The sequence below is a fragment of the Dipteris shenzhenensis genome, chromosome 9 (genome assembly GCF_047967505.1).
Source record: "Dipteris shenzhenensis isolate YYH24624 ecotype China chromosome 9, Dip_SZ_1.0, whole genome shotgun sequence".
Classification (NCBI taxonomy): domain Eukaryota; kingdom Viridiplantae; phylum Streptophyta; class Polypodiopsida; order Gleicheniales; family Dipteridaceae; genus Dipteris; species Dipteris shenzhenensis.
Window position 1 is genome coordinate 17,788,711 of NC_141604.1, and position 12,044 is coordinate 17,800,754.

Below are 12,044 nucleotides of genomic sequence, written 5' to 3' on the forward strand. Positions count from 1 at the left end.
TGAAAAATCAGCAAGCAAGAAATGACTTGGAGAGTATGGATGCCCTTCTGCAATTGGCTAAAAAGAATATGCAGGATGCCCAAGCCAAGCAGAAGAAGTATGCAGATGAACACAGGAGGTATCTATCTTTTGAAGAAGGGGATTATGTGCACTTACGCCTCCATAAGAACCGTTATGCCTCGCTGAAGGGTAACACCAACACGAAGCTTGCTCATAGGTATTACCGTCCCTACAAGATCATCTGCAAAGTTGGCGAGGTGGCGTATGAGTTGGAGCTGCCCAGGACCTCTAGGATTCATAATGTTTTCCATGTGTCCTTGCTGAAGCCACATGTCGGACAGCATGTCCAAGTCCTTCCTGAGCTACCACCTATGGATGAGAAGGGCCACATGCCCTATGTTCCGGAACGCATCATGGGTTTCTAGGAACAAAGTCTACACCGAGTATCTTATCAAGTGGCAGGGACTTCCTGAGGATAAGAACCCATGGCAGCCAAAGAGCATTGTCCAGGACAATCCCTATCTCCTACCGGGCTGATTATTATTTGCTGTTTGCTGCACCGATTTAACAGCCCGCATATGAAATTTTGAGGGCAAAATCCTATGGGAAGGGATGGCTGTAATGAAGGGGAAAAAGAGGCCAAGTTAGAGGCCCTTTAAGTGGAAAATGTGGAGGGACTATATAAGTCTCCATCCACCCACTACTATGTACTTTTTGATGTGACATCTAATCCTATCTACTCTCCCTTCCTCCTTCCTGCCTACACTCACTCACTCTCTCTCTCTCTTCCCTACTCCCTCTCAATCTCTCCCTCTCTCTCCTACCCCATTCTCTCTCTCCTACCCTTTCCTCTCCCTCTTCCCCTCTCTCTCTCTCCCTTCTGCTCCTCTCTTCCCCTTTCTCCAAATCTGTCCCTACCCCTTCTCTACAGTTCCACTAACACCCTGGATTACAACCTCACAGCTTTCCAAAATGTCTGTGATAAGTTCCCATGCATGCTATCCTTCATTGCACCTTGAGGCATGCTTACCAAAGCTTACTGTGCAAGTTGATTGCTTACAAACTATCCTGCACGCTACTTGTCATTTTAATTGAGACGATAGCAGCTTCAGACCATACCTATTCAGGAAATCAGACCTATGCGGCATCACCCTATTTCTGTCTTTGACTTGACGTACTGGTTAGCTTCGCCATACTAAGTGTTGGACACAAGTTGTCTGCCCTAGTTCAATCTGTCTACCACCGTCCTGTAATATCATGCATGCTACACTTTTAGTTTACTTAGATGATTGCATCTTTAGGCCCCTTGATATGTGCATCATCTTTATAGTATTCGCCTCCCCGTCTAGCCACAGCACAAATGTTCGATAACATCACATATGGGGTTGCATTTTGTTCATGCAACTTAAGTACATGATTTGCAGCTCGTTTTCCACGTTCCACATCACCCAGGTTTCTACAGGCTCCAAGCAAAGTCATCCAAGATATTAAAGTAGCTTGACATGGCATGCTACTGATCAATGCCTCCGCTTCACTCAACCGACCAGCCCTTCCTAGTAGGTCAACCATGCAATTATAATGATACACAAGGGGTGTGACAGAGTGAGAGTTCTTCATGGACAAAAACCAGTGATGAGCCTCGTCCACCATACCTGCGTGGCTACAAGCAGAAAAAACACTAAGAAATGTGACTTCATTTGGAAGGGGGAGGAAGCAGAGGGAAGATTTGAGGAGAGGCATCATTGCTGTGGATGTAAGAAGAGGGGGGTCTTGTGGCACACGCCTTGACAGATTTGGAGAGGTCCTGGGGAGGGGGGGTCTGAGCAGAATTCCATTGTGCAAGTCGGCTCTCAGGAGCTGGCTCTGCCAGACGATGACCACCTGCTGTTCCTGGGGTTTCATACATGACCAGGACTTAACACTAAAGGTTGCTTGTTCCAAGAGAGCTACTTGAACACAGTTGTTTGCAGACCAGAAGGGAAATTTTCTACTCCCAGAGTGAGGGAGGGAGGAATCTCTGTTGCAAGCCTGAACAGTAAATTTCAGTGAGTTTTTGAGAGCCTGGGCACAAGAATGGATTTTGCAATGAGAGAGAGATGGTACAACTTCCTTTGGCAATGACTCTAAGGAGCTAGTTTGCCTTGAACACGATGAGTTGGTTGCCTGCAAATAGGAAGAATACAAAAGCAATGAATTCCTTAACTGTTTCATCTGCTGTATCAGTGAACTGGAAAAATCCTCATTTGTAAGAATCAATCAGCAGAAATTTGGTACCCGATTGACAGTCTGGAAAATTCCGTAACTGTTTCATTTGCTGTATGAGTGAAGTGGGAAAATCCTCCCTTGTAAGACGCAACCAGCAGAAATTTGGTGCTGATGGACAGTCTGGGCACAAGCATAGATATTTGGAGATCAGAAAAACTGTTCCACTAACACCCTGGATTACAACCTCACAGCTTTCCAAAATGTCTGTGATAAGTTCTCATGTATGCTATCCTTCATTGCACCTTGAGGTATGCTTACCAAACCTTACTGTGCAAGTTGATTGCTTACAAACTATCCTGCACGCTACTTGTCATTTTAATTGAGACGATAGCAACTTTAGACCATACCTACTTGTCATTTTAATTGAGACGATAGCAGCTTTAGACCATACCTATTCAGGAAATCGGACCTATTCGGCATCACCCTATTTCTGTCTTTGACTTGACGTGCTGGTTAGCTTCGCCATACTAAGTGTTGGACACAAGTTGTCTGCCCTGGTTCAATCTGTCTACCACGGTCCTGTAATATCATGCATGCTACACTTTTAGTTTACTTAGATGATTGCATCTTTAGGCCCCTTGATATGTGCATCATCTTTATAGTATTCACCTCCCCGTTTAGCCACAGCACAAATGTTCGATAATATCACATATGGGGTTGCGTTTTGTTCATGCAACTTAAGTACATGATTTGCAGCTCGTTTTCCACGTTCCACATCACCCAGGTTTCTACAGGCTCCAAGCAAAGTCATCCAAGATATAAAAGTAGCTTGACATGGCATGCTACTGATCAATGCCTCCGCTTCACTCAACCGACCAGCCCTTCCTAGTAGGTCAACCATGCAATTATAATGATACACAAAGGGTGTGACAGAGTGAGAGTTCTTCATGGACAAAAACCAGTGATAAGCCTCGTCCACCATACCTGCGTGGCTACAAGCAGAAAGAACGCTAAGAAATGTGACTTCATTTGGTATCACTCCTTCGCTCTGCATTTTATCAAAGAGCTGAAGGGCTTGTTTGCCTTGGCCATGCTGAGCAGAAGCTGCAATTAGTGCACTCCATGAGACGGCATCTGGCTCAGGCATTTGAGCAAATAACTGCCATGTCTCCTCAAGGGTGCCACACTTGGCATACATATTGAGAAGCGCATTTGAAACAACAATATCTAACTCACAGCCACTTCCTAAAATCCATGCATGTATCCTTTTGCCCTCTGATAAAGCTGCCTGTCCAGCACATGCAGAAAGGATGCTAATAAAGGTCACCCTGTTAGGTAATATCCCTTCCTGTCCCATTTGATGAAAGAGTTGACGAGCAGCCATGCCTTGCTCATGGTACACATACGCTGTAATCAAAGCATTCCACGAGGGAGTGTTTTGCTTCGGCATTTTGTTAAATATATTTGATGCATCCCCCAAGCTGCCACATTTGCCATACATGTTCATAAGTGCATTCCCAACTGTGACATCTGCCTGGAAGCTACTACCTGCAATGCGACTATGCATGCATTTGATTACAACAAGGACTGTATAGCTGGCACATGCACAGAAAATACTGGCAAAGGTTGCATTATTAGGCAATATTCCTTCTTGTTGCATTTGGTCAAAGAGGAGAAGTGCTTCTTTCCCTCGCCCATGCTGCGCATACCCTGCAATCATGGCAGTCCATGAAAACGTATTTCTATCAACCATTGTATCAAACGTCCTTCGTGCATCCTCCAGGCTATTGCACTTTCCATACATGTTGACAATGGCATTTCCCACAGCAACGTCTGATTCAAATCTAGTGCATTTGATGCGGGCATGCATGCACTTGCCATCTATTAGGGCTACTTGATCAGCACATGCAGAAAGAATGCTGGGTACTACAAACTGGTTTGGCACCATCCCTTCCTGTTGCATCTGGTTAAACAGTAGGAGGGCGTCCTTACCCTGGCCATGCCGAGCATATGCTGTGATGAGGAAATTCCACGAAAACTGATCGTGGTAAGGCAGCATTGCAAACGACGCACGAGCATCTTCAAGTGCTCCGCAGTTCCCATACATCTGAACAAGCAGGCTTCCAAAGAACATGTCCTGCTCACGCCCAATTTTCATAATCTGGTCATGAATACCCTTGCCGTGCAAAAGATCCTTTGTCTCCGCGCATTGACGCAATAGAGAAGCAAATGGTTCATAACCCACATGAAAGGGGGGACCCTGCGATTCTTTGACGGAGTGCTCTTGACGGAGTTCAGAAGGGAATGCCAAAGAAGTCATATCTCTTATGCCGAACGTCTTGCAATTCCAGGTCTCCATTGACGCGGGCCTTACCAGAGAAATCAATCTGATGCCCATGAGAAGAACTCTGTATCTCCATCTCCAAATTCGTGTTGGAGCTAGAGACTTTCCTTGAGGCTTCAAAGCTTATGAGGGAGTCTGAAGGGACGTTTTGGTGGGGAGGGGAGAGCTCCTAGACGGCCATTCCTGCGAGGAAACTTGGCAACCTTCGAACTACAAATTACTGTTCTTCAAACTTAAAGATGTGAACATTGATCACCTAATTAGTCACGCTTGCACCGAGATCTGCCTTAATCTTCGCATGCCTTATCGCTATTAATCCCGATTAATTGCACACCTTATAGCATAATCATTATCTCAGCCCGCGAGGCGGCGACCGTTCCTCCTTGCCTCTCTGTCATTGCCCCCCTCCCCCTCTCTGCCCTCCTGCTCTCGGGGGCTCCTTATAGGTGCCCTGCAACGAAGCTTCCCTAGACGTCGCAGGCTCACGAAGAATCTTCCAGACATTAATTTTTGGCTCCCTCACCTTGCCTTAATCGCGCCACCCTCCCGCATCGACGACTAATTAATGGTTGGGAACCCCTATTACTGTTCTTGTCATGGAGGGGAAAAAGGGGGGAAATAATCATGGCTATTTTGGATGCTTTTCCCTTGGAAAAGCCTAATTCTGATGTTTTTCCTATGATGACATAATGATCCAAGGGAAAATGAGACATGCTATAAAGGAAATGTCAAATCAATGCTTCTCAAGAGTGTGGGAAATAGCACCTTGAGGTCTAGAGCATGGAGTGCTATTTCCCATGGTCCCACCTTGTTTCCCACCTATTTCCCTTCTATTTCCCATGGTGTAATTGCACAGCATAATAGAAATAGCTATTTCTTATGTATTTCCCTTCCATGACATAAGGCCCTTAGTTAGAATGGCTAGAGATCCTGTGGTGACGTCCCCATAATCCCTAGACTAGCTTCGCAGGGGGTTTAGCATGTAATGGGGCAGTCTCCATAGCATGCCCTGCAACTAGCCCCCGCATCTTAGGGGGAGATTCCTTTTTGTTTGCAGTCGAGTATTTGAACAATCTTGATCTTGGTGGTGGATATCCCCCGCATTAGTTGGTTTTGAAAAGGAATGCTCCTATAATTTTGTTGCGTAATTTGAATCCTTGCTAGGGTTTGTGCAATGGGACACGGTTGATATGCAAAGAGTTTCACACAAAAGTGTTAGAAGCTGAAATCATTACTGGTAACAATGCTGGTGATAGAACGTTTATTCCAAGGATAACATTCATTCCGACCAACCTTAAACTTCCATTCGACATGAGGAGACGGCAATTTCCTATCCGATTGGCATTTGGCATGACAATCAATAAGTCACAGGGCCAAACATTGTCAGTTTTGGGGCTGTACTTAGCGACACCGGTATTCAGTCATGGCCAATTATATGTGTCATTTTCACGTATCCGAGCATCAAACGCTGTTAAGGTTTTCATTTCGCAGGGTGCGTCTGATGCCAGGGGTGAGGAGATGGATAATACTTCTACCACAAATGTTGTGTGCAAGGAAGTTTTGCAATTGGCAACAGCAAGAGCCTAGGAGTATGACATTGCTCTTTCAAGCCCTCCTCAGACTTTCTTGGGTGAAAAATCTTCATTTCGGTAATCTTTGTATAGCTTTTTTTAAGTTCTTTCAATATTCCAACTATCATAGGTCTTTGGGAATGTTGGCTATTTATACAAAGATGAAGTGAGACGTAATATTTCATGACTTTGTCCTTGATAATGTTTGGATTTCATTTTTCATTTGAGTTATGGGTTTGCAATACACTAGAGGCTATTTTCTCTTCAAAGCCTATTATTTGTTTTAAGTATATGTAGATTGACACATGCATTCTTTTTTTGCAATGTGATAGGATGTCTAGGCAGTTCACGTTTGTCACCAAAACAAGAGCACAGGTGCAAGGTACATAGTTGCTTGACGACCACGTTTTATGTTGACACGTTTAATAGCATAGTCACTCACTTTTTAGAAAATTGTAGATCCTGCGGGCTGGGGATCTCTGGAGAGCGTGCAACTGTTGTTGGATTTGCTTGAGCTGGAGAGCTACCTTGGGTAAGAACTGTGTATATTGTTTAATGCTTTATTTTTGTTAAAACAAAAGTTTTTTTGGATTATATTTGAGTGGGAAAACATGCTATTGTTTGTCTTTTAGGACTATTCCTGATTCAAGGTTTCTAATGAATCTCCACGTCCACAATCCTTTGGATGGATGAGTCCATTTGGGATATTACGCTGTCCTGGCTTGCCAGCTTCATAGGGATGATGGACCACAGACCATCACTGTTCACTGGCTGGGATACTATGAATGTGTGCGGACACGAATTTTCTATCGAGGGCAAAATGGGGACTACACCTATACCTTTGTCAGGGTTGTTGACAGCCCTTTGCGTCTGAGTAAGTACTCTAAAGAATGAGTTGGGTTTTACCAACATACATGTATAAAAGTTTTATGGCTCAATAATCATAGTTCCTAAATTATCTTTCTATGTGATGCTGGTCCAGATACGATTGTTGGTACTCCGTTGTATGTTCATAGCCGCGGTGGACACGGTGGACGTGGTGGACGTACAGTGAATGGCCGTCACAGGCTTTTCCCTGCAGTACATGGCCGCAGACTTTTCCCTTAGGGATGTTTGTGTGTGTATTGTAGATTTTGTATGTTCAGTTATGACTTTATTTTGCGGCTGTGTATTTGGATATATCAATCAGTTCTTTGATGTAGCTATTGCATGTTCAGACATGTGACTGCACTTTTGGATGTGATATTTTTTGAAGTACTCTGTCATAGAGAAGTTTTTTTTTGGACGTGGCGGGTGTGGAGTACATGGCTGGCACAGGCTTTTCCCTATAGTACATGGCCGCATACTTTTCCCTTTAGGGATGTTTGTGTGTCTACTGTAGATTTTGTATGTTCAGTTATGATTTTGTATGCGGATGTGTATTTGGACATATCAATGAGTTCTCTGGTTTCACTTTTGGATGTAATATTTTGAAGTACTATGTCATAGACTTTTTTTTTTGTTAGAATATGTTGCTGGTTTCAGACATTTTAGCATCTTAAGACCCAGCAGAGCGGGTCGCTAGCCCGTCGTAGACGGGTCAGGTTACTCGAAAGAGTTTCACACGAAAGTGTTAGAAGCTAAAATCATTATTGGTACCAATGCTGGTGATAGAATGTTTATCTGAAGGATAACATTCATTACGACCAACCTTAAACTTCCATTCGACATGAGGAGACGACAGGAGCGCAGGTGCAAGGTACATAGTTGCTTGACAACCATGTTTTATGTTGACATGTTTAATGGTATAGTCACTCACTTTTAGAAAATTGCAGATCCTGCGGGCTGGGGATCTCTGGAGAGCATGCAACTGTTGTTGGATTTGCATGCGCTCGAGAGCTACCTTGGGTAAGAATCATGTACATTGTTTGTTGCTTTATTTTTTTGTTAAAACAAAAGGTTTTTTTTCGATTATATGTGAGTGGGAAAACATGGTATTGTTTGTCTTTTAGGACTGTTCGTGATTCAAGGTTTCTAATGAATCTCCACATCCACAATCCTTTGGATGTTTGGACGAGTCCATTTGGGATATTACGCTGTCCTGGCTTGCTGGCTTCATAGGGATGATGGACCACAGACCATCACTGTTCGCTGGCTGGGATACTATGAATGTGTGGGGACACGAATTTTATATTGGGGACTACACGTACACCTATGTGAGCATTGTTGACAGCCCTTTGCGTCTGAGTAAGTACTCTAAAGAATGAGTTGGGTTTTACCAACATACATGTATAAAAGTTTTATGGCTCAATAATTATAGTTCCTCAATTATCTTTCTATGTGATGCTGGTCCAGATACGATTGTTGGTACTCTGTTGTATGTTCGTAGCCACGGTGGACGCGTCGGATGCGGTGGACGTGGAGTGAATGGCCGTCGCAAGCTTTTCCGTGCAATACATGGCTGCAGACTTTTCCCTTAGGGATGTTTGTGTGTCTATTGTAGATTTTGTATGTTTGGTTATGACTTTATTTTGCGGCTATGTATTTGGATATATCAATCAGTTCTTCAGGCTTTTCCCTACAGTACATGGCCGCAGACTTTTTCCTTCAGGGATGTTTGTGTGTCTATTGTAGATTTTGTATGTTCAGTTATGACTTTGTATACGGATGTGTATTTGGACATATCAATGAGTTCTCTGGTTTCACTTTTGGATATAATATTTTGAAGTACTATGCCATAGGCATTTTTTTTTGTTAGAATATGTTGCTGGTTTCAGACATTTTAGCATCTTGAGACCTGGCGGAGCAGATCGCTAGCCCGTTGTAGATGGGTCAGGTTACTCGAAAGAGTTTCACACGAAAGTGTTACCAATGCTGGTGATAGAACGTTTATTTGAAGGATAACATTCATTCCGACCAACCTTAAACTTCCATTCGACATGAGGAGACGGCAATTTCCTATCTGATTAGCATTTGGCATGACAATCAATAAGTCGCAGGGCCAAACATTGTCTGTTTTAGGGGCTGTACTTGGCGACACCGGTATTTAGTCATGGCCATCAATGCATGGCATTTTCACATATCTGAGCATCAAACACTAGGGATCTCTAGAAAGCACGCAACTGTTGTTGGATTTGCTTGAGCTGGAGAGCTACCTTGGGTAAGAACCGTGTACATTGTTTGTTGCTTTATTTTTGTTAAAGTAAAAGTTTTTATTTGAGTCGGAAAACATGCTATTGTTTGTCTTTTAGGACTGTTCCTGATTCAAGGTTTCTAATGAATCTCCACGCCCATAATCGTTTGGATGGACGAGTCCATTTGGGATATTATGCTGTTCTAGATTGCCGGCTCAATAATTATAGTTCCCAAATTATCTTTCTGTGTGATGCTGGTCCAGATACGATTGTTGGTACCCCGTTGTATTTTCATAGCCATGGTGGATGTGGCAAATGTCGCAAGCTTTTCCCTACAGTACATGGCCACAGACTTTTCCCTTAGGGATGTTTGTGTGTCTGTTGTAGATTTTGTATGTTCAGTTATGACTTTATTTGCGGCTGTGTATTTGGATATATCAATCAGTTGTTTGATATAGCTATTGCATGTTCAAACATGTGATTGCACTTTTGGATGTGATATTTTTGAAGTACTCTGTCATAGAGAAATTTTTTTTGGACGTGGCAGATGTGGAGTACATGGTTGGCGCAGGCTTTTTCCCTATAGTACATGGCTGCAGACTTTTCCCTTTAGGGATGTTTGTGTGTCTATTGTAGATTTTGTATGTTCAGTTATGACTTTGTTTGCGGATGTGTATTTGGAAAGAGTTTCACACGAAAGTGTTAGAAGCTGAAATCATTACTCGTACCAATGCTGGTGATAGAATGTTTATTCGAAGGATAACATTCATTCCGACCAACCTTAAACTCCCATTCGACATGAGGAGACAGTAATTTCCTATCTGATTGGCATTTGGCATGACAATCAATAAGCCACAGGGCCAAACATTGTTTGTTTTGGGGCTGTACTTGGCGACACTGGTATCCAATCATGGCCAACTATACGTGGCATTTTCACATATCCGAGCATCAAACGCTGTTACTTAAGGTTTTCATTTTGCAAAGTGCGTCTGATGCCAGGGCCGAGGAGATGGATAATACTTCTACCACAAATGTTGTGTACAAGGAAGTTTTGCAATTGGCAACAGCAAGAGCCTAGGAGTATGACATTGCTCTTTCAAGCCCTCTTGAGACTTTCTTGGGTGGCAAATCTTCATTTCGGTAATCTTTGTATAGCTTTTTTTAAACTTCTTTCAATATTCCAACTGTCATAGGTCTTCGGGAATGTTGGCTATTTACAGAAATATGAACTGAGACGTAATATTTCATGACTTTGTCCTTGATAATGTTTGGATTTCATTTTTCATTCGAGTCATGGGTTTGCAATATACTACAACCTATTTTCTCTTCAAGCCTATTGTTTTTTTCCAGTATATGTAGATTAACACTCACTTTTAGAAAATTGCAGATCCTGCGGGCTGGGGATCTCTGGAGAGCACGCAACTGTTGTTGGATTTGCTTGAGCTCGAGAGCTACCTTGGGTAAGAATCATGTACATTGTTTGTTGCTTTATTTTTTTGAGACAAAGAAAGGTGCCAAGAAATTATTTCTACAATATCTAAGGTCAAGTATCCCTTTTATGTTGATAAAGTTTACCTTATGTTCATTTGAACACCTAACCGCTTGTATGGCAATGCAAGGAGAAAAAGTGGATTATCGTCTTGAATTTGTTCTAGTAAGACACTCCTCATGAGTGAAAAGTCTATAAAGTATGATTTGCTGAACTATTGGTTATATGGCAATGGTTTTCATTGGCCAAGTGTTTCTACGATTTTATGGATCCTTCTTATTCAAAGATGGAGTTGCAGCTAAAGAAGCCGAAGAGGACACAAAGCCTTTGGAAGAGAAATCCAGTTTTACTCCAAAATACAACAAAGTGTTTTTTGGATAAGGAAGAAGAGGGACATGTGACTGCCCAGTGCTCCAAGGAGCAAGAAATTCACGAGAGCCGATGCCTTATACTCAAGAAAAAAGAGGGGCATGTGGCTGCCCAGTGCTCTGACAAGCAAGAAAAGTCACACAGCGTGCAAGGATTTGCCAAGAAAAAGGGGGTCAAGGATTTGCCAAGAAAAAGAAGGGTAAGGATTTGCCAAGAAAAGAAGGGCAAGGATTTGTAAGAAAAAGAAGGGTATATATTTGCTAATAAACAAAAAGGAAGGCATGTTTTTGCCAAGAAAGAAAGACCTAGAGACAAGGGTACCAACAAGTACCGGTTTTTTTTCAATTATATGTGAGTGAAAAAACATGCTATTGTTTGTCTTTTAGGACTATTCCTGATCCAAGGTTTCTAATGAATCTCCACATCCACAATCCTTTGGATGGACGAGTCCATTTGGGATATTACGCTGTCCTGGCTTGCTGGTTTCATAGGGATGATGGACCACAGACCATCACTGTTCGCTGGCTGGAATACTATGAATGTGTGGGGACACGATTTTTCTATCGAGGCCAAAATGGGGACTACACGTACACCTATGTGAGCACTGTTGACAACCCTTTGCGTTTGAGTAAGTACTCTAAAGAACGAGTTGGGTTTTACCAACATACATGTATAAAAGTTTTATGGCTCAATAATTATAGTTCCTCAATTATCTTTCTATGTGATGCTGGGCGATTACTGGTACTCCGTTGTATGTTCGTAGCCATGGTGGACACGTTGGATGCAGTGGACGTGGAGTGAATGGCCGTCGCAAGCTTTTCCGTGTAGTACATGGCCGTAGACTTTTCCCTTAGGGATGTTTGTGTGTCTATTGTAGATTTTGTATGTTCAGTTTTGACTTTATTTGCAGTTGTGTATTTGGATATATCAATCAGTTCTTTGATGTAGCTATT

General features: G+C 42.7%; 1 protein-coding gene across 1 annotated transcript; it reads right to left on the reverse strand.

Moving 5' to 3' along the window:
• Window positions 1–2,588: 2,588 nt before the first annotated feature.
• On the reverse strand, window positions 2,589–4,768 carry LOC147898309 (pentatricopeptide repeat-containing protein At2g13600-like). Its single transcript, XM_087379578.1, has 2 exons — window positions 4,198–4,768; window positions 2,589–3,915 (listed from the first exon to the last, which is right to left on the reverse strand). The coding sequence occupies exons 1-2, from the start codon at window positions 4,601–4,603 to the stop codon at window positions 2,819–2,821; spliced, it is 1,503 nt and encodes a 500-aa protein (XP_087235704.1). The 5' UTR covers window positions 4,604–4,768; the 3' UTR covers window positions 2,589–2,818.
• Between the last annotated feature and the right edge of the window lie 7,276 nt (window positions 4,769–12,044).

Bases quoted from the DNA above. Each gene is read 5' to 3' on its own strand.
- LOC147898309 (XM_087379578.1), bottom strand. From the start codon at position 4,603: ATGGGCATCAGATTGATTTCTCTGGTAAGGCCCGCGTCAATGGAGACC. The intron at 3,916-4,197 runs GTAAGGACGCCC...CCATGATTGCAG, and splicing joins ATATGCTCGGCATGGCCAGG to GGTATGCGCAGCATGGGCGA.